This window comes from Bos javanicus, chromosome 13 (genome assembly GCF_032452875.1).
Source record: "Bos javanicus breed banteng chromosome 13, ARS-OSU_banteng_1.0, whole genome shotgun sequence".
Lineage (NCBI taxonomy): Eukaryota > Metazoa > Chordata > Mammalia > Artiodactyla > Bovidae > Bos > Bos javanicus.
Genome location: NC_083880.1, coordinates 73890804 through 73918803, shown reverse-complemented (window position 1 = coordinate 73918803; position 28000 = coordinate 73890804). Strand labels below are relative to the sequence as shown.

At 42.6% G+C, this 28000-nt stretch overlaps 1 protein-coding gene across 1 annotated transcript; it reads right to left on the bottom strand.

Moving 5' to 3' along the window:
• Positions 1-323: 323 nt before the first annotated feature.
• On the bottom strand, positions 324-26003 carry LOC133258794 (trophoblast Kunitz domain protein 1-like). The gene is given in 21 exon segments (XM_061435515.1): positions 324-900; positions 1344-1545; positions 2894-2992; positions 4208-4279; positions 5621-5704; positions 6209-6307; positions 7556-7627; positions 8712-8795; positions 9340-9438; positions 10632-10670; positions 10673-10703; positions 11912-11941; positions 14971-15023; positions 17784-17882; positions 19086-19157; positions 20377-20460; positions 20966-21064; positions 22251-22322; positions 23405-23488; positions 25130-25201; positions 25997-26003. Coding segments are annotated over 21 exon segments (1554 nt in total). The 3' UTR covers positions 324-899.
• Positions 26004-28000: the final 1997 nt, after the last annotated feature.

Below are 28000 nucleotides of genomic sequence, written 5' to 3'. Positions count from 1 at the left end.
TCTTAGAAAAGTGGACAACTGAACCTCATACCCATTCTCTTCTGAAAATCAGAAGGACAACCTGCCCCCCAGTTTGACTGAACTTAGAAGTAAGGAAGAAAAGCTGTCATGTTGACGTGTGTATCTCCCAGGATTCTGTGTAACTTGTGCAGCTATTAAGAAGTTGTTTAATGAGTTTGCTTCCTATGCCCAGTAGGGCACAGTCTGTGGAAAGGGAAAGAGGAGGTGCTCGCTGTCTGCAGAACAGTGAAAAGGACCACCATTTCCATGGACCCTATTGGGTGAGGTTTGTAGTTACAAACAACAGACTCCACTCCAGTCAGTTTAATTTTGAATGTGCATTTATTAAAATATAACCCATAGTGCTTGAGGCTACAGAAATGAAAATTGCAAATCATTGTACAATCAAGAAACATTTTTAAATGAAACTCTTCTCTCATGACTGATGCTCAGGACTGGATGCTGGAAATACCATCTTGGACACCCACAAGGAGAGCAGTGATGGTGGGGACAGGGATGTAGTTGAGGATGCCGTGAGGATGGGGGTGAAAACAAAAATCCTGTGTTACACTGCAGGCTCTGAATTAATGTCATGAGGAATGTGTTCCTACCTTACTCCTTCCTTACTCAAATAATTATAAACAGCCTCTTTGGTGTCAGGAACTGTGTGAAGTGCTAGGGGTAAAAGGAAGACATGCTCTCACCGTGATGAGAGTCACCTGGATAGAACAGAATTAGACATGTTGACCAATAGAGGAAGGGAAATAGGCACGCTCTGCTGAGGAGGGTAGGGAGAGAAGGACTGTGAGGAGACTGAAGAGGTTCAGATGTAGACACAGCCCACCCTGCAGGAGTCCTCCTCGGACATCAGAGTTTCAGGGACTACTCTTCACATGTCATCTGCAGAAAGAAAGGAACTTGTTGAGCCATCAGTGTAGCCCCAGACCTAGACAATGGTCAACTTAATAGATCCCATATTTTCAAAACAATATGGAACCACATTCCCGAATCACGAACAAAAAGGAAGTGAATTTTCCAAGCCTAGGTGGGGCACTCAGGAGCACTGCAGACCTGCCCCTGGAGGGTGGCTGAGTCAGTGTTCCCAAGTGAGAAAGAGGAGCATGTGATCAGGCTCAGATGATCACAAAGAGATATCTGGGGTTGACCTTCTGCCATCCTCTCCCTGGAGAACTCGCTCAGTGTGGTTTCACAGGACACTGCAGCCTCTCCTCCTGGCAGCAGCGAGGAGGAAGACACTGTGCAGGGGGAATGGTGTGTGGCCCCCTGAGCTCCACCCATTTCCCCAGCCCTTCCCTCCTCCTGTGCCCTGGCCCCTGTCTTACCACAGGGACTGTGCCTTTGGATAGCAGGTCTTCATGCAGTCCTCCAATGTTGGGAAGTTGTTTTCGTTTCCTCCGCAACCGCTATATACAAACAGCTCACAGTGCCCGGTCTGGGCATTGTAGAAGTACCTGGTCATCGAGGCGTTGCAGACACCAACAAATTTAGGCTCCACGCAGAAAGCAGGCATAAAAGCTGGGGAAACTAGAGGGGCAATGGCTCAGTTACGAGGATGGTCATCACTGCTCCGTACAAGGACAACAACTAGAACCACCGGTTTGTTTGCAAGAGAGAATGTTAGGGTTGTGGAGTGTGGTCAAATTGAAATGCCCATTTGAAAACACCCCTTCTGGGACAGAATATGAATGTTGCTAGGGATGACATGATATAGTAATCATATACAAATGTATATCTCCTCATGAAGTCTTCTAAGAAAGATAGGTATAATGCCTTTGATAAGCTGAAGAACATCTATAAGACTTCCGAGGTGGTCCAGTGGTTAAGAATCTGTATTCCAATTAAGTAGTCCTAGGTTCAGTTCCTTGTCAGGAAACTAAACTTTCAAACGCTGTAGACACTAAGGAGGCAGGGCATAAATTCTTTATATTCATGACTGGAACTCTGTTCAAAGGATGTATGTAATATATTTCCCCTCTTCAGATGAGGAAATTGAAGATAACTTTTCCCATGAAACAGAGCATGTGGATGGTAGAGTCAGGACAAGTTACTATGGTGTCACAATGCATCTGATATAATATATGATTCTACCAGGAATTCGGGAAACACAGTTTACTTGTAAGAGTTTCTGGAGCTGGCAACCTACTTTCATTACTTCCTCGTAAGTAAGGTAACCTAAGCCCCCAAATCAAAGGGCAGACTGAGCCTGGATTTATCCTATCACAAATATGTGGTGTCTCTACCAACACTAAGCAATTCTCCAGACACCCACTGGGTGTCCCCCAGTCAATTGATGTCTGGTATGAAATCTATACAGTTACCCCCACAGGTTAAGCACCCAAGATTGTCCTCACTTTAGTGCAAGCAACGTGGTCCCCACTTAGTTTTGCTTATGACCAAATGGTTAAAATGGAGAGGTCCATGATCCCAACTCCATGTTCAATAACTGAGTGTTAATGATGACTAAACTTTGGACAACACTTACCTACTGTTCCCAGATGAATATACATGAAACATCACAGTGAAATGGAGGAGAGGAGTAGGGCCAAGGAACAGTGGAGGTGTGTGGAGCCTCCATTCCCCAATTAGTACAGCACCTTGCAATGGTACTGACCACCCAGAAAACTCTCTGAACCCAAATACTTATGCACTGTTCAGGTTTCAATAGAAAGGCTTATGGAAGGAATCATTGGTCATTGATCTGAATCTCAGTGCCCTTCCCTCTTCCCCAAGGTGCAGACACTGCTGCTGCTGCTAAATCGCTTCAGTCATGTCCGACTCTGTGCAACCCCATAGACGGCAGCTCATCAGGCTCCCCCGTCCCTGGGATTCTCCAGGCAAGAACACTGGAGTGGGTGGTGCAGACACTACAAACCTTTATTCTCCTCATTGAGTGTTGAGTATTCCATATTGAGTGTTGGCAATTCCTCTTGCGTATGGTTATCGAACTGTATTCTGGAAATCATCACCTGACCTATGAAGGAGAGTAAATTTCAAGAATTTCAGGAGGCCTGGTCCGTGAAACAGGAAAAGGATCAAACATGGATAAGATAATACCAGTCAAAAGACAACAAGGGAAGGGGCCTGGAGACTTTCGTTATATTTTATCAGCCTTGCTCCCACAGGCTACCCCACAAGGGCTGTTTCTTGCTTTCCCTGCAGTTGCCCTCCTCCATGGTTCAACATCTTTTGATTACTCTTAACACAGGAATAAACATTATTTGATAGAGAAATACTTTTACTTGGCCAAACTATGTAGGCAGACATCTTCTTTCAGATTAAAACATTCTGATGGAAAATGGACAAATCTGTTCATGACATGTGAATAAAGTCTTTCTATTCATAACTCATCATCCCTTCTAAGAACTAATGTAACATGTTTCCTCATGTTGATGATTTGCCCCAGGAAACAAGCATGTGGCTGGCCTGGTCAGGACAAGATACTGTCATGTCACGTCACATTTGATACACTATTGATTGGCTAGGAACTCAACAATACAAATGACCAGTGAGCGTTTCCAGGTCCAGGGTCTTACTTTCACTACTCACCTCTCCCCAAGCCTCACCTGAGCCCTCACATCACAGGGAAGGGTGAACCTGGCTGAGTCTATTTTTCTGACTCCAAATACATGGTTTTTCCACCAACCATCCAATTCCCAGCACCCAACAGGCCTCCCATTGTCCATTGACTTCTGATATCATATCTGTGGAGTCAGGGCCGATGCCACAGGTTGAGGTATCAGGAATGCCCTGACCTCAGATGCCAGCCATCTGAGGTCAGGGCATTGAGTGTTCTCGAGTTATCATGCTTCTGACCAAGTGAGTGAAACTCGAAATTTCCATGACTCCACCTCCATGCTCAAAAAGTCAATAGAACCAGCGACCAAACTCAGGAAAACTCAATCACTGTTCTCGGACTAACGTACAGGAAATAACTCAGAAACCATGAAATGGAGGAAATCCTTCGGACATGGGAGGAGTGGAGGTGGACGGAGCCTCCATGCCTTCCTGAGCAGAGCACCCTCACCTCATGACCATTTCTTCCCACGGCATAAGCTCTCTGAGCCAATATTTATGGATTTTTATTGAGGTTTCACTCAATAGGCATATGTGTTGAATCATCAGCCAGTGGTGACTGACCTCAGGCTCAGTGCCCTCCTCTCTCCCCAGAGGTGCAGAAAGTTCTAACCTTTAAGTGCTTTCTTGACTATCTCAGCCAATCCTGTTAGTATACTGGCTCCCTTTCCGAAAATCTTGGTACCTAAGAAAGACAAACATTTCAAAATTTTCACAACTATTGGACCATGAACAGGACAACATTCAAATATGAAAAATAAAATCATAGGAAAAAGTGGAGAAAGGAAAAGGCCTGGACAATTTGCTAATATTGTTCAAGCCTTGGTCTCATGAGCCAAGGGCTGGTTTTCATCCTGTCCCAGCAGTTCCATTTCTGAGTGGTCAGGGTCCGTGTGATTAATTTTTAAATAGAAGGATGATCATTATTTGACCCATAAACATTCTTTCTTTTGGCCCCAAGTAAGTAGGTAGAGAAATATTTCATGAACATATCCTTGTGGAAAATGACCAAACATGGCCATGAAATGTGAATAAACTGCTTATATTTATGACTGATAATACATTCAGTGGAAAAGGAAATGGCAACCCACTCCAGGATTCTTGCCTTGAAAATCCCATGGACAGAGGAATCTAGCAGGCTATAGTCCATGGGTCGCAAAGAGTCGGACACGACTGAAGAAACTTTGCTCCAAGTTCAAAGAACTCATGCAGCACTTATCTGCTGATCACATGAGAACTATAGATGACTTGCCAGAGGACACATGGCATGAGGGTGACAGGGTCCGAACAAGATACACCTTGTCACAACCCACTTGATACACTATCCTATTCTGCCCTGAACTCTGAAAATACCAACACCTGGTAACAGCTTCTGGGTGCAGTGTCCCACTTTCATTACTCCCCTGGCCCAGCACTCACCTGAGCTCCCAAAGCACAAGGGAGAGTGAGTTGGGTTTCCTTGACACCAAATATGTGGTGTCTCTAGAAACAACATCCAATTCCCCAAACACCCACTGGGTGTGCAACAACGCAGTTTAATTCGGATAGGAAATTGGGGGAGTTAATATACATTCTTCATGCTGAGGTCTCAGAACTGTCCTCACTTCAGATACCAACCATGTGGGCACATCCCTCATGATTTGACAAAGTGTCTAAAACTGGGAAGTTCCATTACTTCACATCCATGTTCAGTAATTCAGTTAATCTGATGACCAACCTCAGGAAGACAACTCACATGCGGATCTCACAGTAATATTAAGGATAAATCTAGACACACCAAAATGAGTGAGATGGGCAAGGCAAAGTGGAAGTGAAGTTGTGGGGAGACTCAATTTCCTAGAGAACACAGGACCCTCATATCACCAACCTCCCTAATTTAACAGCCCAAAAGCTTTCTGAATGCCAACTTTTATGGATTCTTCTTCAGGTTTCATTCAACAGGTATTTTGATTGAATCATTGGCCAGTGGTTACTGTTCCCAAAATCAGGGCCCTCTCCTCTCCCCAGAAATACAAGAAGATCAAACCTTTAATCACACCACCTAGGATACTTTTGAGCACATGTACTACTGAACGCTTCTCAAGTACCCGCTTCTGGCTTGTCTCCACACCTATGAAAGACAGAAAATTCCAGATTTCAGGAGGCCTGGTCCATGAACTAAAACAAGGATCAAATATGCATAATAAAATGGTAGTGAAGAGTGGACGAAGGAGGGAACAAATATGGATAATAAACAGCTGTCAAAACAGGACATGGGAAAGGGACTGGAGACTTTCCTAATAATGTCTCAGCTTTGATATCAAGAGTCAACCTACAGAGGACTGTTTCACACATTCCCTGCAGAACACTCATACCAGGTTTTTCTAATTTCTTTTCATGATAGCAGAATACTCATTATTTGACACCTAAATATTTTTCCTTGCCCAAACTAAGAACGTAAAGAAATTTTCTAAGAATTATACATCTTGGTGGAACATGCACAAAACTCACCATGAAACATTTATGCAATGTTGAGGTCTCAAGATATAGGTTTATTGATTGAATCATTGGTAATTGGTCATTGATCTGAATCTCAGTACCCTTCCCTCTTCTGCAAGGTCCAGAAAATACAAACCTTTATTCTCCTCACTGAGTGTTGAGTATTCAATCTTGAGTGTTGGCAATTCCTCTTGTGTATGGTTGTCGAATTGTATTCCGGAAATCATCACCTGACCTATGAAAGAGAGTAAATTTCAAGAGTTTCAGGAGGCCTTGGAATGGAAATAGGAAAAGGATCAAGCATGAATGAGATAATAACAATCAAAAGACAACAAGGGTAAGGGCCTGGTCACTTTCATTATACTGCATCAGCCTTGCTCCCACAGGCTACCCTACAAGGGCTGAGCTTCTTTCTTTCCTGCAGTTGCCCTCCTACATGGCTCAACATCTTTTGATTACTCTTAATACAGGAATGAACATTATTTGATAAAGAAATATTTTACCTGGCCAAGACATGCAGGTAGAGAATCTTTTTTCACAATAACACATCATGTTGGAAAATGGACAAATCTGTTCTTGACATGTGAATAAAGTCTTTCTATTCGTAACTTGTCATCTGTTCTAAGAACTAATGTAGCCCTGTTCCATTCTTTTGGAATCCTGTTCCAAAACTAATGCTTCCCTTGTTCAGATGAGGAAACGGCGGATGACTTGGTCAGGACAAAAGCATGTGGGTGGCCTCGTCAGGACAATATACTATCACGTCGCAACTAATTTGATACACTATATATTGGCTAGGAACTCGACAATACAGAGAACTGGTGAGAGTTTCCAGGTCCAGGGTCTTACTATCACTACACACCTCTCCCAAGACTCACCTGAACCCTCACATCACAGGGGAGGCTGAGTCTGGGTGAGTCTATTTCTCCTGACACCAAATGCATGGTCTTTCCACCAACCATCCAATTCCCAACACCCAACGGGCCACCCACTGTCCTTTGATTTCTGATACCGTGTCTGTGGAGTCAGGGCCGATGCCGCAGGTTGAGGTATCAAGACTGCCCTGACTATAGATGCCAGCCATGTGTTCTCGAGTTATCATGTTTCTGAACAAGTGACTGAAAATGGAAGTTTCCACCCTACCTCCATTCTCAAAAACTCAATCAAACCAGTAAACAAACTCAGGAAAACTCTGAATCCCTGTTCTGAGAGTAACGTACAGGAAAAAAACTCAGAAACTGTGAAATGGAGGAGATCTTTAGGACATGAGTGTAGTAGAGTTGGATGGAGCCTCCATGCCTTCCTGAGCAGAGCACCCTCACCTCATGACCGTTTAGCCCCACCTGATAAGCTCTCTGAGCCAATATTTATGGATTTTATTGAGGTTTCACTCAAGACTCATATGTATTGAATCATCAGCCAGTGGTGACTGACCGCAGGCTCAGTGCCCTCCTCTCTCCCCAGAGGAGCAGAAAGTCCTAACCTTTAAGTGCTTTCTTGATGATTTCAGCCAATCCTGTTAGTACACTGGCTCCCTGTCCAAAAATCTTGACACCTAGGAAAGACAAACATTTCAGGAATATTGTACCATGGTCCAGGACAATGTTCATGTATGAAAATAAAACGATAGGAAAATGTAAGACAGAGGAAAGGCACAGAAAATTTTCTAGTATTGTACAAGCCTTGGTCCATGAACCAACCACAAGGCCTGGGTTTCATGCTTTCCTGGCAGTTGCTGTTCTCAGTGGTCCAGGTCTGTGTGATTAATTTTTATATAGAGGGATAATTATTACTTATCCCATAAATATTCATTCTTTCTGGCCCTAAGTGAGTAGGTACAGAACTGTTTCATGAAGATTTACTGGCATAAAATGACCAAACATGGCCATGAAATGTGAATAAGCTGTTTATATTTATGACTCGTAGTATTTTCCCAGAACTCATGCAGCACTTATTAGCTGTTCAGATGAGGACTATACATGACTTGCTGGAGGACACAGGGTTTGAGGGTGACAGGATCCAAACAAGATACACCCTGTCACAACCAACTTGATATATTCTCCTATTCTGCCTGGAACTCTGAAAATACCAATAACTGGTGACAGCTTCTGGGTGCAGTGTCCCACATTCATTACTCTCCTGGCCCAGCACTCACCTGAGCTCCCAAAGCACAAGGGAGAGTGAGTTGGGTTTCCTTGACACCAAATATGTGGTGTCTCTCAAAACAATATCCAGTTACCCAAACACCCATGGGGTGTGCAACAATGCAATTTAATTTGGAGAGGAAATCAGGGGAGGTAACATGCATTCAGCATGTTGAGTCTCAGAATTATCCCGAGTTCAGGGGCCAGCCATGTGCGCCCCTTCGTCATTATTTGTCAAAGTGTCTAAAACTGGGAAGTTCCATTAACCCACCTCCATGTTCAATAACTCAGTTAATCTCATGACCAAACTCAGGAAGATGCTCACATCACCACCCTCCCTGTTTTAACAGCCCAGAGGCTCTCTGAATGCCCACAATTGTGGATTCTTCTTGCGGTTTCACTAAACAGGAATTTTGATTGACTCATGAGCCAGTGAGGTCTGTTCCCAGTCTCAGTGCCCTCTCCTCTCCCCAGAGCTACAGGAAGAACACCAACCTTTAAGCACGCCGCCGAGGATACCTTTAACCACAGGTAGTACTGCACGCTTCTCAAGTCTCTGTTTATGGCTAGTCTCCACACCTAGGAAAGACAGTAAATCCAAGAGTTGCAGGAGGCCTGGTCCATGGACTAAAACAATGATCAAATATGGATAAAAATAGTCATCAACAGTACAAATGAGGGAAAAAATATGGGTAATATGCAATAGTCAAAATAGAACATGGGAATGGGCCTGGAGACTTTCCTAATAATGTCTCAGCTTTGGTTCAGGAGTCAACCTACACAGGGCTCTTTCTTATATTCCCTGCAGAACATTCATCCCAGCTTGCCTTAATTATTTCTCGTGATAGCAGAAGACTCATTATTTGACACCCAAATATTCTTTGTGGCACAAAGTAAGTAGGTAAAGAATTTTTTTTGACACCCAAATATTCTTTGTGGCACAAAGTAAGTAGGTAAAGAATTTTTTTTTTGATGAATGCTTCTTGGCAGAACATGCACTAATTCACCATGAAATATTTATGCGCTGTTGAGATTTCACGAAATAGGTGTATTGACTGAATCATTGATCATGGATCTGATCTCAGTGCCCATCCCTCTTCCCCGAGGTCCAGAAAATACACACCTTTATTCTCCTCAATGAGTGTTGAGTATTCAATCTGGAGTGTTGGCATTTCCTCTTGCGTATGGTTATCGAACTGTATCCCAGAAATCATCACCTGACCTATGAAAGAGAGTAAATTTCAAGAGTTTCAGAAGACATGGTCCATGAAACTAGAAAAGGAACACAGATGCATAATATAATACCAGTCAAAAGACAACAGGGGAAAGGGCCTGGAGACTTTCCTAATATTGTATCAGCCTCGCTCCCATATGCTACCCCACAAGGGCTGTGTTTCTTGCTTTCCCTGCAGCTGCTCCCCTCGTGGCTCGGACCTTTTGATTACCCTTAATAATATGGGAATAAACATTGTTTGATAAAGAAATATTTTTACTTGGCCACAGAGTGTATGTAGAGAATGATTTTTTCAGGTTAACACACTGTGTTGGAAAATAGACAAATCAGGTCATGACACATGAATAAAGTCTTTCCTTTCATAACTCTTCATCGGTTCTAAGAACTAATGTAACTTGTTTCCCCTGTTCAGATGAGGAAACCCCAGATGACTTCCCCAGGAATAAGCATGTGGGTTGCCTGGTCAAGACAATATATGATGATGTCACAAACCATATGATACACTACTGATTGGCTAGGAACTCAATAATACAAAGAACGGGTGAGACTTTCTGGGTCCAGGGGATTACTTTTACTACTCACCGCTCCCCAATCCTCACCTGAGCCATCAAATCACAGGGGAGGGTGAGTCTGGGCTTTTTCCTGACACCAAATATGTGGTTTTTCCAACTACCATCCAATTCCCAACACCGAACGGGCCACCCAGTGTCCATTGACCTTGGATACCATATCTGTGGAGTTAGTGCCAATGCCACAAGTTGAGGTATGGAGAAGCCCAGACTTCAGTGCCAGCCATTTGTTCTCAAGTTATCGTGTTTCTGAACAAGTGACTGAACCTTGAAATTTCCTCTCTACCTCCATGCTCAAAAGCTCAATCAAACTCAGGAAAACTCTTAATCACTGTTCTCAGAGTAACGTACAGGAAAAAACTCAGAAACACTGAAATGGAGGAGATCTTTAGGGCACAGGTTAGTGGAGTTGGATGCACCTCCATGACCTTCTGAGTAGAGCACCCTCAACTCATGACCATTTAGCCCCACCTGATAAGCTCTCTGAGCCAATATTTATGGATTTTTATTGAGGTTTAACTCAAGACTTATATGTATTGAGTCATCAGCCAGTGGTGACTGACCTCAGGCTCAGTGCCCTCCTCTCTCCCCAGAGGAGCAGAAAGTCCTAACCTTTAAGTGCCTTCTTGACTATTTCAGCCAATCCTATTAGTATACTGGCTCCCTTTCCGACAATCTTGACACCTAGAAAAGACAAACATTTCAGGAATATTGCACCATGATCCAGGACAATGTTCACATATGAAAATAAAACGATAGGAAAATGTAAGACAGAGGAAAGGCACAGAAAATTTTCTAATATTGTACAAGCCTTGGTCCATGAACCAACCACACAAGGCCTGGGTTTCATGCTTTCCTGGCAGTTGCTGTTCTCAGTGGTCCAGGTCTGTGTGATTAATTTTTATATAGAGGGATAATTATTACTTATCCCATAAATATTCATTCTTTCTGGCCCTAAGTGAGTAGGTACAGAACTGTTTCATGAAGATTTACTGGCATAAAATGACCAAACATGGCCATGAAATGTGAATAAGCTCTTTATATTTATGACTCGTAATATGTTCCCAGAACGCATGCAGCACTTATCTGCTGATCACATGAGGACTATACATGACTTGCCGGAGGACACATGGTTTGAGGGTGACAGGGTCCGGACAAGATGCACCCTGTCACAACCCACTTGATATACTTTCCTATTCTGCCTGGAACTCTGAAAATACCAGTAACTGGTGACAACTTCTGGGTGCAGTGTCCCACTTTCATTACTCCCCTGGCCCGGCACTCACCTGAGCTCCCAAAGCACAAGGGAGAGTGAGTTGGGTTTCCTTGACACCAAATATGTGGTGTCTCTTGAAACAATATCCAGTTACCCAAACACCCATGGGGTGTGCAACAACACAATTTAATTCAGAGAGGAAATTGGGGGAGGTAACACGCATTCTGCATGTTGAGTCTCAGAATTGTCCCGAGTTCAGGAGCCAACCATGTGCACCCATTTGTCAGTATTTGGCAAAGTGTCTAAAACTGGGAAGTTCCGTTACCCCACCTCCATGTTCAAAAACTCAGTTAATCTGATGACCAGAATCAGGACAACCACTAACATAGGGATCGCACCTTGTTACTAAAGATAATTCTAGGCACACCACAATGAGTAGATGTGCAAAGCAAAGTGGAAGTGGAGTTGTGGGAAGCCTCCATGTCCTAGAGAACACAGAACCCTCATATCACCACCCTCCCTGTTTTAACAGCCCAGAAGCTCTCTGAATGCCCCACATTTGTGAATTCTTCTTGCAGTTTCACTAAACAGGAATTTTGATTGAATCATAGGCCACTGAGGACTGTTCCCAGTCTCAGTGCCCTCTCCTCTCCCCAGAGCTACAGGAAGAACATACCTTTAAGCACTCCACTGAGGATACCTTTAACTGAACGCTTCTCAATGCCCTGTTTATGCATTGTCTCCACACCTAGGAAAGACAGTAAATCCAAGAGTTGCAGGAGGCCTGGTCCATGGATTAAAACAACGATCAAATATATATAATAAAATAGTCGTCAAAAGTGGACAAATGAGGGAACAACTATGGATAATACACAATAGTTGAAAGGGAATGTGGGAATGGGCCTGCAGACATTCCTAATAATGTCTCAGCTTTGGTTCAGGAGTCAACCTACACAGGGCTCTTCTTACATTCCCTGCAGAACATCTCATCTTGCTCTAATTATTTTTCATGATAGGGGAATAATCATTATTTTAACCCAAATATTCTTTGTGCCCAGAGTAAGTAGGTAAAGACATTTTTTGGATGAATACATATTGGCGGAACATTCACTAAATTCACCATGAAATATTTATGCACTGTTGAGGTTTCACAAAAGACGCGTATTGACTGAATCATTGGTCACTGGTCATGGATCTGAATCTCAGTGAGCTTCCCTCTTCCCCGAGGTCCGGAAAATACAAACCTGTGATCTCCTCACTGAGTGTTGCGTATTCAATCTCGAGTGTTGGCAATTCCTCTTGAGTACTGTTATCAAACTGTATCCCGGAAATCATCACCTGACCTATGAAAGAGAGTAAATTTCAAGAGTTCAGAAGACATGGTCCAAGAAACAAGAAAAGGAACACAGATGCATGATATAATACCAGTCAAAAGACAACAGGGGAAAGGGCATGGAGACTCTCCTAATATTTTATCAGCCTTGCTCCCACAGGCTACCCCACAAGGGCTGTTTCTTGCTTTCCCAGAAGCTGTTCCCCTCATGGCTCAGATCTTTTCATTACTCTTAATTATATGGGAATAAACATTGTTTGATAAAGAAATACTTTTACTGGCCACAGCAAGTAGGTAGAAAATCACTTTTTCCCCTTAACACACTGTGTTGGAAAATAGACAAATCAGGTCATGACACATGAATAAAGTCTTTCCTTTCATAACTCTTCATCTGTTCTAAGAACTAATGTAACGTGTTTCCCCTGTTCAGATGAGGAAACTCCAGATGACTTCCCCAGGAATAAGCATGTGGGTTGCCTGGTCAAGACATTATACGATGACATCACAAACCATATGATACACTATTGATTGGCTAGGAACTTGACAATACAGAGAACGGGTGAGAGTTTCCAGGTCCAGGGGATTACTTTTACTACTCACCGCTCCCCAAGCCTCACCTGAGCCATCAAATCACAGGGGAGGGTGAGTCTGGGTTTTTTCCTGACACCAAATATGTGGTTTATCCAACAACCATCCGATTCCCAACACCCAACAGGCTGCCCAGTGTCCATTGACCTTGGATACCATATCTGGGGAGTTAGTGCTGATGCCACAGGTTGAGGTATCAAGTCTGCCCAGACTTCTGATGCCAGCCAAGTGTTCTTGAGTTATCAAGTTTCTGAACAAGTGATTGAAGCTTGAAATTTCCACTCTACCTCCATGCTCAAAAACTCAGTCAAACCAGTTAATAAACTCAGGAAAAGTCTTATTCACTGTTCTCAGAGTAACGTACGGGAAAAAACTCAGAAACACTGAAATGCAGGGAATGTTTTGGCATTGGTGTAGTGGAGTTGGATGGAGCCTCCATGCCTTCCTGAGCAGAGCACCCTCACCTCATGACCGTTTAGCCCCACCTGATAAGCTCTCTGAGCCAATATTTATGGATTTGTATTGAGGTTTCACTCAAGAGTCATATGTATTGAATCGTCAGCCAGTGGTGACTGACCGCAGGCTCAGTGCCCTCCTCTCTCCCCAGAGGAGCAGAAAGTCCTAACCTTTAAGTGCTTTCTTGATGATTTCAGCCAATCCTGTTAGTACACTGGCTCCCTGTCCAAAAATCTTGACACCTAGGAAAGACAAACATTTCAGGAATATCGCACCATGGTCCAGGACAATGTTCACATATGAGAAATAAAACGATAGGAAAATGTAAGACAGAGGAAAGGCACAGAAAATTTTCTAATATTGTACAAGCCTTGGTCCATGAACCCACCACAAGGCCTGGGTTTCATGCTTTCCTGGCAGTTGCTGTTCTCAGTGGTCCAGGTCTGTGTGATTAATTTTTATATAGAGGGATAATTATTACTTATCCCATAAATATTCATTCTTTCTGGCCCTAAGTGAGTAGGTACAGAACTGTTTCATGAAGATTTACTGGCATAAAATGACCAAACATGGCCATGAAATGTGAATAAGCTGTTTATATTTATGACTCATAATATGTTCCCAGAACTCAGGCAGCACTTATCTGCTGTTCAGATGAGGACTATACATGACTTGCCGGAGGACACAGGGTTTGAGGATGACAGGGTCCGAACAAGATACACCCTGTCACAACCCAGTTGATATACTCTCCTATTCTGCCCTGAACTCTGAAAACACTGATATTGGTAACAGCTTCTGGATGCAGTTTCTCACTTTCATTACTCCCCTGGCCCAGCACTCACCTGAGCTCCCAAAGCACAAGGGAGAGTGAGTTGGGTTTCCTTGACACCAAATATGTGGTGTCTCTCAAAACATCATCCAATTCCCCAAACACCCGTGGGGTATGCAAGAATGCAATTTAATTTGGAGAGGAAATCAGGGGAGGTAACATACATTCTGCATGTTGAGTCTCAGAATTGTCCCAATTTCAGGAGCCAGCCAATGTGTGCCCATTTGTCATTATTTGGCAAAGTGTCTAAAACTGGGAAGTTCCATTAACCCACCTCCATGTTCAATAACTCAGTTAATCTCATGACCAAACTCAGGAAGATGCTCACATCACCACCCTCCCTGTTTTAACAGCCCAGAGGCTCTCTGAATGCCCACATTTGTGGATTCTTCTTGCAGTTTCACTAAACAGGAATTTTGATTGACTCATGGGCCAGTGAGGACTGTTCCCAGTCTCAGTGCCCTTTCCTCTCCCCAGAGCTACAGGAAGAACACAAACCTTTAAGCACGCCGCCGAGGATACCTTTAACCACGGGCAGTACTGCACGCTTCTCAATGCCTCGTTTATGGATTGTCTCCACACCTAGGAAAGACAATAAATCCAAGAGTTACAGGAGGCCTGGTCCATGGATTAAAACAACGATCAAGTATGCATAATAAAATAGTCGTCAACAGTGGACAAATGAGGGATAAAACATAGATAATACGCAATAGTCAAAACAGAACGTGGGATGGGCCTGGAGACTTTCCTAACAATGTCTCAGCTTTGCATCAGGAGTCAACCTACACAGGGTTGTTTCTTACATTCCCTGCAGACATTCATTCCAGCTTGCTCTAATTATTTTTCATGATAGCAGAATATTCATTATTTGACACCTAAATATTCTTTGTGGCCCAAAGTAAATAGGTAAAGAAATTTTTTAATTTAAATTTATTTTTTACATGAATGCATATTGGTGTAACATGCACTAAATTCACCATGAAATATTTATGTGCTGTTGAGGTTTCAAGAAACAGACGTTTTGACTGAATCATTGATCATTGGTCATGGATCTGAATCTCAGTGCCCTTCCCTCTTCCTTATGGTACAGAAAATACAAACCTTCATTCTCCTCAATGAGTGTTGAGTATTCAATCTGGAGTGTTGGAATTTCCTCTTGAGTACTGTTATCAAACTGTATCCCGGAAATCATCACCTGACCTATGAAAGACAGTAAATTTCAAGAGTTCAGAAGACATGGTCCGTGAAACAAGAAAAGGAACACAGATGCATGATATAATACCAGTCAAAAGACAATAGGGGAAAGAGCCTGGAGACTTTCTTTATATTGTATCAGCCTTGCTCCCACAGGCTACCCCAAAGGGCTGTGTTTCTTGCTTTCCCTGCAGCTGCTCCCCACCTGGCTCAGATCTTTTGATTACTCTTAATAATATGGGAATAAACATTGTTTGATAAAGAAATATTTTTACTTGGCCACAGAAAGTATGTAGAGAATGATTTTTTCAGGTTAACACACTGTGTTGGAAAATAGACAAATCAGGTCATGACACATGAATAAAGTCTTTCCTTTCATAACTCTTCATCTGTTCTAAGAACTAATGTAACTTGTTTCCCTGTTCAGATGAGGAAACCCCAGATGACATCCCCAGGAATAAGCATGTGGGTTGCCTGGTCAAGACAATATATGATGACGTCACAACCCATTTGATGCACTATTGATTGGCTAGGAACTCGACAACACAGAGAACGGGTGAGAGTTTCCAGGTCCAGGGATTACTTTCACTACTCACCACTCCCCAAGCCTCACCCTGAGCCATCAAATCACAGGGGAGGGTGAGTCTGGGTTTTTTCCTGACACCAAATATATGGTTTTTCCAACAACCATCCAATTCCCAACACCCAACAGGCCGCCCAGTGTCCATTGACCTTGGATACCATATCTGTGGTGTTAGTGCCAATGCCACAGGTTGAGGTATCGAGACTGCCCAGACTTCAGATGCCAGCCATGTGTTCTCGAGTTGTCATGTTTCTGAACAAGTGACTGAAACTCGAAATTTCCACTCTATCTCAATGCTCAGAAACTCAATCAAACCAGGAACAAACTCAGGAAAACTCTTAATCACTGTTCTCAGAGTAATGTACAGGAAAAAACTCAGAAACACTGAAATGGAGGAGATCTATAGGGCGTGGGTGTAGTGGAGTTGGATGGGCCTCCATGACCTTCTGAGTAGAGCACCCTCAACTCATGACCATTTAGCCCCACCTGATAAGCTCTCTGAGCCAATATTTATGGATTTGTATTGAGGTTTCACTCAAGAGTCATATGTATTGAATCGTCAGCCAGTGGTGACTGACCTCAGGCTCAGTGCCCTCCTCTCTCCCCAGAGGAGCAGAAAGTCCTAACCTTTAAGTGCTTTCTTGACTATTTCAGCCAATCCTGTTAGTATACTGGCTCCCTTTCCGACAATCTTGACACCTATGAAAGACAAACATTTCAGGAATATTGTACCATGAACCAAGACAATATTCACATATGAAAAATAAAACATTAGGAAAAAGTAAGACAAAGTAAAGGCCTGGAGAATTTTCTAATATTGTACAAGCCTTGGTCCCATGAACCAACCACCCAACAGCTGGGTTTCATGCCTTCCCAGCATTTGCTCTTCTCAGTGGTTTAGGTCTGTGTGATTAATTTTTAAACAGAGGGATAATCCTCATTTGATCCATAAATATTCTTTCTTTCTTGCACCAAGTAAGCAGGTATAGAATTTTTTCATGAACATTTCCTGGTATAAAATGACCAAACATGGCCATGAAATGTGAATAAGCTCTTCATATTTATGATTCGTAATAAGTTCCCAGAATTCATCCAGCACTTATCTGCTGTTCAGATGAGGACTATGGATGACTTGCCAGAGGACACATGGCATGAGGGTGACATGATCTAAACAAGATATATCATGACACAACCCACTTGATACACTATCCTATTCTGCCTGGAACGCTGAAAATACCAATAATTGTCAGAGCTTCTGGGTACAGTGCCCCACTTTCATTACTCCCCTGGACCAGCAATCTCCTGAACTCCCAAAGCACAAGGGAGAGTGAGTTGGGTTTCCTTGACACCAAATATGTGGTGTCCTTCGAAACAACATCCAGTTCTCCAAACACCCACTGGATGTGCAACAACACAATTTAATTTGGATAGGAAATCAGGGGAGTTAATATACATTCTGCATTTTGATGTCTCAGAACTATCCTCAGTTCAAATGCGAACCATGTGGGTCATTGATCTGAATCTCAGCGCCCATCCTTCTTCCCCGAGGTGCCCAAACTACAAACCTTTATTCTCCTCACTGAGTACTGCATATTCAATCTTAAGTGTTGGCAATTCCTCTTGTGTATGGTTATAGAATTGTATTCTTGAAATCATCACCTCATCTATGAAAGAGTAAATTTCAAGAGTTTCAGGAAGTTTGGTATATGAAACAGGAAAAGGATCAAACATGGATAAGATAATACCAGTCAAAAGACAACAAGGGAAAGGGCCTGGAGACATTCATTGTATTGTGAAGCCTTGTTCTCACAGGCTACCCTACAAGGGCTGTGATTTTTGCTTTCCCTGCAGCTGCCCTCCTCCGTGACTCTACATCTTTTTATTACTCTTAATAATATAGGAATAAACCTTTTCCAATGAGAAATATTTTTACTTGGCCACAGCAAGTAGGTAGAGAATATTTTTTCAGATTAACGCATTGTGGTGGGAAGTGGACAAATCTGGTCGTGACACGTGGATAAACTGTTTCTATTCATAACTCATCATCTGTTCTAAGAACTCATGTAACATGATTCCCTGTTCAGATGAGAAAACTGCAGATTACTTGCACCAAGACACACATTCAGGAGGCTTGGTCAGGACATGATACTGTCACATCAATACGCATTTGATACACTATTGCTTGGCTAGGAACTTGACAATACTGACAACTGGTGAGAGTTTCCAGGTCCAGGGTCTTGCTTTCCTAACTCACCTATCCTCAAGCCTCACCTGAGCCATCACATCACCATCGTGGGTGACTCTGGGATTTTTCCTAACACCAAATACACGGTTTTTCCAACAACCATCCAATTCCCAACACCCAACATGCCAAAGTCCACTGACTTCTGATACCATCTGTGAAGTTCGGGCCAATGCCACAGGTTGATGTAGGGAGATGGCCCTAACTTCAGATGCTAGCCATGCCCTCTTGAGTTATCATGTTTCTGACCAAGTAACTGAGACTTTAAATTTCCACAACTCTACCTCCGTGCTCAAAAACTCAATCAAACCAGCAACCAAACTCAGGAAAACTCTTAATCACTGCTGTCAGTGTACATTACAGGAAAAATCTCAGAAACAGTGACTACGAGGAGATCTTTAGTACATGGGAGGAGTGGAGATGGATGCAGCCTCCATGCCTTTCTGAGCAGAGCACCTTCAACTCACGACTGCTTCTTCCCCCCTCATAAGTTCTCTGAGCCAATATATATTGAGTTTCATTGAGGCTTCACTAAGAGTTCAATATGTATTCAATCGTCAGCCAGTGGTGACTGATCTCAGTCTCAGTGCCCTCCTCTCTCCCCAGGGGTTCAGAAAGTCCTAACCTTTCATTGTTTCGTTCAGTATTTTAGCCAATCCTCCTAGTATACTGGCTCCCTTTCCGACAATCTTGGAACCTATGGAAGACAAAAATTTCAAACATTTCAGAATATTGGAACATGAACCAGAACAACATTCACATATGAAAAATAAAATGATAGGAAAAAGTGAGAAAAGGGAAGGCCAGCGGAATTTTCTAATATTGTAAAGTCCTTGGTCCCATGAACCAACCACACAAGGCCTGGGTTTCATGCTTTCCTGACAGCTGCTCTTCTCAGTGTTCTAGGTCTCTGTGATTAATTTTTAAACAGAGGGATAATCATCACTTGAGCCATAAATATTCTTTCTTTCTGGCCCAAGTAAGTAGGTACAGAAATGTTTCATGAACATTTACTGGTGTAAAATGACCAAAAATGGCCATGCAATGTGAATAAGCTGTTTATATTTATGACTGGTATTATATTCCAAGAATTCATGCAGCACTTATCTGCTGTTCAGATGAGGACTGTGGATGACTTGCCAGAGGACACATGGCATGAGGGTGACAGAGTTTGAACAAGATACACCCTGTCACAACCCACTTGATACACTCTCCTATTCTGAAGGGAAGTCTGAAAATACTGATAATTGGTAACAGCTTCTGGGTGCAGGGTCCCACTTTCATTACTCCCCTGGCCCAGCACTCACCTGAGCTCCCAAAGCACAAGGGAGAGTGAGTTGGGTTTCCTTGACACCAAATATGTGGTGTCTCTAGAAACAACATCCAATTCCCCGAACACCCACTGGGTGTGCAACAACGCAATTTAATTCAGATAGAAACTCGAGGGAGTTAATATACATTCTGCATGTTGAGGTCTCAGAAGTGTCCTCACTTCAGATGCCAGCCATGTGGGCCCATCACTCATGATTTGACAAAGTGTCTAAAACTGGGAAGTTCCATTACCCCACCTCCGTGTTCAATAACTCAGTTAATCTGATGACCAAACTCAGGAAGACCACTCATATAGGGATTGCACCTTATTATTAAGGATAATTCTAGGCACACCAAAATGAGTAGATGCGCAAGGCAAAGTGGAAATGGAGTTGTGGGGAGCCTCCTTGTCTTAGAGAACACAAGACCCTGACATCACCACCCTCCCTGTTTTAACAGCCCAGAAGCTCTATGAATGTTCTCTGAATGCCTGAATTCTTCTTGAAGTTTCACTAAATGGGTGTTTTGATTGAATCATTGGCCAGTGAGGACTGTTCCCAGTCTCAGTGCCTTCTCCTCTCACCAGAGGTACAGGAAGAACAAACCTTTAATCACACCACCGAGGATCTTTTTAAACACTTCTCTTACTGAACGCTTCTCAAGGCCATGTTTGTGGCTTATCTTCATACCTATGAGAGACAGTAAATTCCAAGAGTTTCAGGAGGCCTAGCCATGAACTAAAACAATGATCAAATATGGATAATAAAATAGTCATCAACAGTGGACAAATGAGGGAATAACTATGGATAATACACAATAGTCAAAAGGGAACATGGGAAAGGGCCTGGAGACTTTCCTAACAATGTCTCAGCTTTGGTATCAGGAGTCAACCTACTCAGGGCTGTTTCTTTCATTCCCTGCAGAACATTCATCCCAGCTTGTTCTAATTATTTTTCATGATAGAGGAATACTCATTATTTGACACCCAAATACTCTTTGGGGTCCACAGTAAGTAGGTAAAGAAATCTTTTGAGATGAATGCATATTGGCAGAACATGCACTAAATTCACCATGGAATATTTATGCACTGTTGAGGTTTCAACAAACAGGCTTATTGATTGAATCATTGGTCATTGATCATTGATCTGAATCTCAGTGCCCTTCCCTCTTTCGCGAGGTTCAGAAACTACAAACCTTCATTCTCCTCACTGAGTGTTGAGTATTCAATCTCGAGTGTTGGCAATTCCTCTGGCGTGTGGTTATCAAACTGTATCCCGGAAATCATCACCTGACCTATGAAAGAGAGTAAATTTCAAGAGTTTCAGGAGGCCTGGTCCGTGAAACAAGAAAAGGAACAAACATGGATAAGAAAATACCAATCAAAAGACAATAAGAAAAGGGCCTGGAGACTTTCTTATATTGTATCAACCTTGTTCCCACAGGCTACCCCACAAGGGCTATGTTACTTGCTTCCCCTGGAGCTGCTCCCCTCGTGGTTCAGATCTTTGATTACTCTTAATAATACAAGAATAACATTATTTGATAAAGAAATATTTTTACTTGGCCACAGCAGGTAGGTAGAGAATTTCTTTTTCAGTTCAACACATTGTGTTGGAAAATGAACAAATCAGGTCATGACACATGAATAAAGTCTTTTCTTTCAGAACTCTTCATCTGTTCTAAGAACTAATGTAACATGTTTCCCCTGTCAGATGAGGAAACTCCAGATGACTTCCCCAGGAATAAGCATGTGGGTTGCCTGGTCAAGACAATATATGATGACGTCACAACACATATGATACACTATTGATTGGCTAGGAACTCGACAACACAGAGAACGGGTGAGAGTTTCCAGGTCTAGGGGATTACTTTCACTACTCACCACTCCCCAAGCCTCACCTCAGCCATCAAATCACAGGGAAGGGTGAGTCTGGGTTTTTTCCTGACACCAAATATGTGGTTTTTCCACAACCATCCATTCCTAACACCCAATGGGCCACCCAGTGTCCATTGACCTTGGATACCATAGCTGTGGAGTTAGTGCCGATGCCACAGGTTGAGGTATCAAGACTGCCCAGACTTCAGTGCCAGCCATGTGTTCTTGAGTTATCATCTTTCTGAACAACTGACTGAAACTCGAAATTTCCACTCTACCTCCATGCTCAGAAACTCAATCAAACCGTGAACAAACTCAGGAAAACTCTTAATCACTGTTCTCAGAGTAACTCAGAAACAGTGAAATGGAGGAGATCTTTAGGGTACGGGTGTAGTGGAGTTGGATGGAGCCTCCATGCCCTTCTGAGCAGAACACCCTCAACTCATGACCGTTTAGCCCCACCTGATAAGCTCTCTGAGCCAATATTTATGGATTTGTATTGAGGTTTCACTCAAGACTCATATGTATTGAATCGTCAGCCAGTGGTGACTGACCTCAGGCTCAGTGCCCTCTTCTCTCCCCAGAGGAGCAGAAAGTCCTAACCTTTAAGTGCTTTCTTGATGATTTCAGCCAATCCTGTTAGTATACTGGCTCCCTGTCCGAAAATCTTGACACCTAGGAAAGACAAACATTTCAGGAATATTGTACCATGATCCAGGACAATGTTCACATATGAGAAATAAAACGATAGGAAAATGTAAGACAGAGGAAAGGCACAGAAAATTTTCTAGTATTGTACAAGCCTTGGTCCATGAACCAACCACACAAGGCCTGGGTTTCATGCTTTCCTGGCAGTTGCTGTTCTCAGTGGTCCAGGTCTATGTGATTAATTTTTAAATAGATGGATAATCATTACTTGCCCCATAAATATTCATTCTTTCTGGCCCCAAGTAAGTAGGTAGAGAACTGTTTCATGAAGATTTACTGGTGTAAAATGACCAAACATGGCCATGAAATGTGAATAAGCTCTTCATATTTATGACTCAAAATATGTTCCCAGAACTCATGCAGCACTTATTAGCTGTTCAGATGAGGACTATACATGACTTGCCGGAGGACACATGGTTTGAGGGTGACGGGGTCCGAACAAGATACACCCTGTCACAACCCACTTGATATACTCTCCTATTCTGCCCTGAACTCTGAAAACACTGATATTGGTAACAGCTTCTGCGGGCAGTGTCCCACTTTCATTACTCCCCTGGCCCAGCACTCACCTGAGCTCCCAAAGCACAAGGGAGAGTGAGTTGGGTTTCCTTGACACCAAATATGTGGTGTCTCTCGAAACAACATCCAGTTATCCAAACACCCACAGGGTGTGCAACAAGGCAATTTAATTCAGAGAAGAAATTGGGGGAGTTAACATACATTCTGCATGTTGAGTCTCAGTATTGTCCCGAGTTCAGGAACCAACCATGTGCGCCCATTCGTCATTATTTGTCAAAGTGTCTAAAACTGGGAAGTTCCATTAACCCACCCCCAGGTTCAATAACTCAGTTTATCTCATGACCAAACTCAGAAGACACTCACATCACCACCCTCCCTGTATTAACAGCCCAGAGGCTCTCTGAATCCCCACATTTATGGATTCTTCTTGCAGTTTCACTAAACAGGAATTTTGATTGACTCATGGGCCAGTGAGGACTGTTCCCAGTCTCATGCCCTCTCCTCTCCCCAGAGGTACAGGAAGAACAAACCTTTAAGCACACCACTGAGGATACCTTTAACCACAGGTAGTACTGCACGCTTCTCAATGCCCTGTTTATGGATTGTCTCCACACCTAGGAAAGACAATAAATCCAAGAGTTGCAGGAGGCCTCGTCCATGGACTAAAAACAACGATCAAATATGGATGATAAAATAGTTGTCAACACTGGACAAATGAGGGAACAACTATGGATAATACACAATAGTCAAAACAGAATGTGGGAATGGGCCTGGAGACTTTCCTAATAACGTCTCAGCTTTTGTATCCGGAGTCAACCTACACAGGGCTGTTTCTTATATTCCCTGCAGGACATTCATCCCAGCTTGCTCTAATTATATTTCATGATAGAATAATGCTCATTATTTGACACCCAAATACTCTTTGTGACCCAAATTCTAGGTAAAGAAATTTAAGATTAATACATCTTGGTGGAACATGCACGAGATTCACCATGAAATATTTATGCACTGTTGAGGTTTCAAGAAAGATACTTATTGAGTGAATCATTGGTCTTTGATCATTGATCTGAATCTCAGTGCCCTTCCCTCTTCCCCAAGGTGCAGACACTACAAACCTTTAATCTCCTCACTGAGTGTTGAGTATTCAATCTCGAGTGTTGGCAGTTCCTCTTGTGTATGGTTATTGAATTGTATTCCCAAAATCATCACCTGACCTATGAAAGAGAGTAAGTTTCAGAAGTAAATTTTCAGCCTGGTCCAGTATTATCTTAATAATACTGGAATAAACATTATTTGACAGAGGAATATAATTATTTGGCCACAGCAAGTATGTAGAGAACTTTTTTTTCAGATTAACACATTGTGGTGGGAAATGGATAAATCTGTTCGTGACACATGAATAAAGTCTTTCCTTTCATAACTCGTCATCTGTTCTAAGAACTCATGTAACATGTTTCCCCTGTCAGGTGAGGAAACTGCTGATGACTTGCCCAGGAATAAGCATGTGGGTTGCATGGTCAAGACATTATACGATAATGTCACAACCCATATAGTACACTATTGATTGGCTAGGAACTCGACAATACAGAGAACTCGGGAGAGTTTCCAGGTCCTGGGTCTTACTTTCACTACTCACCTCTCCCCCAGCCTCACCTGAGCCCTCACATCATAGGAGAGGGTGAGTCTGGGTTTTTTCCTGACACCAAATACATGTTTTTTCCATCAACCACCCAATTCCCAACACCCAGTTGGCTGCCCACTCTCAATTGATTTCTGATACCACATCTGTGGAGTTAGTGCCGATGACACAGTTTGGGATAGGAAGACTGCCTTAACTTCAGATGCCCACCATGTCTTCTCAAATTATCATCTTCCTGAACAAGTGACTTAAACCTGAAATTTCCATGATTTCACCTCTATGCTTAAAATAACTCAATCGAACCAGTCCCCATTCTCAGGAAAACTCTTAATCACCTTTCTCAGATTAATGTCCAGGAAAAATCTCGGAAACAGTGAAATGGAGGAGATCTTTATGGCACAGGAGGAATGGGGTTGGACAGAGTGTCTGTGCCCTCCTGAGCAGAGCACCGTCACCTCACAACCATTTCCTCCCACCTCATAAGCTCACTGAGCCAATATTTATGGCTTTATATGAAGTTCCAGTCAATAGTCATATGTGTTGAATCGTCAGCCAGTGATGACTGACCTCAGGCTCAGTGCCCTCCTCTCTCCCCAGAGGAGCAGAAAGTCCTAACCTTTAAGTGCTTTCTTGACTATTTCAGCCAATCCTGTCAGTATACTGGCTCCATTTCCAATAATCTTAGTACCTGTGAAAGACGGAGATTTCAAAATTTTCAGGAATATTGGACTATGAACCAGGACAACATTCAAATATGAACAATAAAACGATATTCAAATGGGACAAAGAAAAAGGCCTGGAGAATTGTCTAATATTGTACAAGCCTTGGCCCCATGAGCCAACCACACAAAGGGTGGGTTTTATGCTTTCCCAACATTTCCTCGTCTGGGTGGTCCAGGTCTGTGTGATTAAATTTTAAATAGAGGGATAATTATTACTTGACCCATAAATATTTTTTCTTTCGGCCCCTAGTAAGCAGGTAGAGAAATCGTTCATGAACATATCCTAGTGTAAAATGACCAAGCACGGTCATGAAATGTGAATAAGCTGTTTATATTTATGACTTGTAATATTTTCCAAGAACTCATGCAGCACTTATCTGCTGTTCAGATGAGGACTATGGCTGACCTGCTGGAGGACACATGGCATGAGGGTGACAGGGTCTGAACAAGATACAACCCAACTGATACACTATCCTATTCTGCCAGGAACTCTGAAAATACCGGTAACCAGTGACAGCTTCTGGGTGCAGTGTCCCACTTTCATTACTCCCCTGGCCCAGCACTCACCTGAGCTCCCAAAGCACAAGGGAGAGTGAGTTGGGTTTCCTTGACACCAAATATGTGGTGTCTCTAGAAACAACATCCAATTCCCCGAACACCCACTGGGTGTGCAACAATGCAATTTAATTCGGATAGGAAATCAGGGGAGTTAACGTACATTCTGCATGTTGAGGTCTCAGAAGTGTCCTCACTTCAGATACCAGCCATGTGGGCCCATCCCTCATGATTTGACAAAGTGTCTAAAACTGGGAAGTTCCGTTACCCCACCTCCAAGTTCAATAACTCAGTTAATCTGATGACCAAACTCAGGAAGACTATTCACATAGCGGTCACACCTTGTTATTAAGGATAATTCTAGGCACACCAAAATGAGTAGATGTGCAAGGCAAAGTGGAAGTGGAGTTGTGGGGAGCCTCCATGTCCTAGAGAATACAGGGCCCTCACATCACCACCCTCCCTGTTTTAACACCCCAGAAGCTCTCTGAATACCCGCATTTATGGATTCTTCTTGAGGTTTCATCAAACAGGTATTTTGCTTAAATCATTGGCCAGTGGGGACTGTTCCCAATCTCAATGCCCTGTCCTTTCCCCAGAAGTGCAGAAAGCTCAAACCTGTAATCACACTGCCAAGGACACTTTTAACCACATTTACTACTGAACGCTTCTCAAGTTCTCGTGTGTGGTTTGTCTCCAGACCTATGAAAGACAGTAAATTCCAAGAGTTTTAGGATGCCTGGTTTATGAACTAAAACAAGGATCAAATATGGATAATAAAATAGTAGTCAACAATGTACAAAGGAGGGAAAACATATGGATAATACACAATAGTCAAAAGGGAACATGGGAAAGGGCCTGGAGACTTTCCTAATAATGTCTCAGCTTTAGTATCAGGAGTCAACCTTCAACTGGTTGTTTCTTACATTTCCTGCAGACAATTCATCCCAGGTCTTTCTGATTATTTTTCAGATAGAGGAATACTCATTATCTGACACATAAATATTCTTTGTTTCCCAAACTAAATAGTTAAAGAAATTTTTTTAGAGTAATACATCTTGGCAGAGCATGCACAAAATTCACCATGAAATGTAATTCAATTTTTATTTTAATTAATTAAAATAAATAATTTAATGAATTAAATGTAATTCAATTTTTATTTTAATTAAATATTTAATTTAATTAATTGTTTTAATAAATTAATTATTTAATTAAATTAAAATTAATTAAATTTTAATTTAATCTTTTCAAAAAGCCATGTAACATGTATCCCCTGTTCTGGTGAGAAAATTGCAGATGACTTGCCCCAGGATATGGCATGTGTGTTTCAGGGCCAGGACAAGATTCTGGCATGTTACAATCTATTTGATACAGTCCTTGATTATCCCAGGAACTCTGAAAATACAGATAACTGGAAACAATTTATGGGTGCAATATGTACTTCCATTGCTCCCCCTCTTTGAAGCATCACCTGAACCGCCAGTCACAGGGGAGAGTGATTCTGGGTTTTTCCCTCACACCAAATATGCGGTGTCTCTACCAACAGCAGCCAATTCCCCAAACACCCACTGGGTGTTCAACAAGTCCATTTACTTCTGATGGGAATCGATGGAGTTACTGCAGATTCTGAAGGTTGGGGGCTCAAGACTGTCCTCAGTTCAGATGCCAGCCATGAGATCCTGAGTCAATCATGCTTGTGACCAAATAACTAAAATGGAGGGGCAGGCAAGTCTATGACCCCAACTTCAAATTCAACAACTCAACAGAACCGGTGGCTGAACTTTGGGAAACCATTGCTTACTATTCGCAGATTAATGTACAAAATATAACTTGAAGCAGCAAAATGGAAGAGATGTGCAGGGCAAAGGGAGAGGGAGATGTCCCCAGCCTCTGTGCCCTAGTGAGCACAGCACCCTCACTTCAACTTCCTATATTCGCCAACCCACAAGCTCTCTGAGCCCAGTTCTTATGTATTTCTCCCTAGGGTTCACTAAGCAGGCATGTTGGTTGGATTATCAGCCACTGTGATTGATCTCACTCTCAGTTTCCTCCCTTCTCCTCAGAGGTGCTGGAGTGGCAGCTGTTGAAAACTGTAAACATTAAATGGGTGCTTGTGGTTTCTTGGACACAAACCACACCTCAAGGTTACCTTGAGCTGCCTTTTGTTACTCATCTCATAACATCTAAAGTAAGGAAATCTCAAGAGTTTT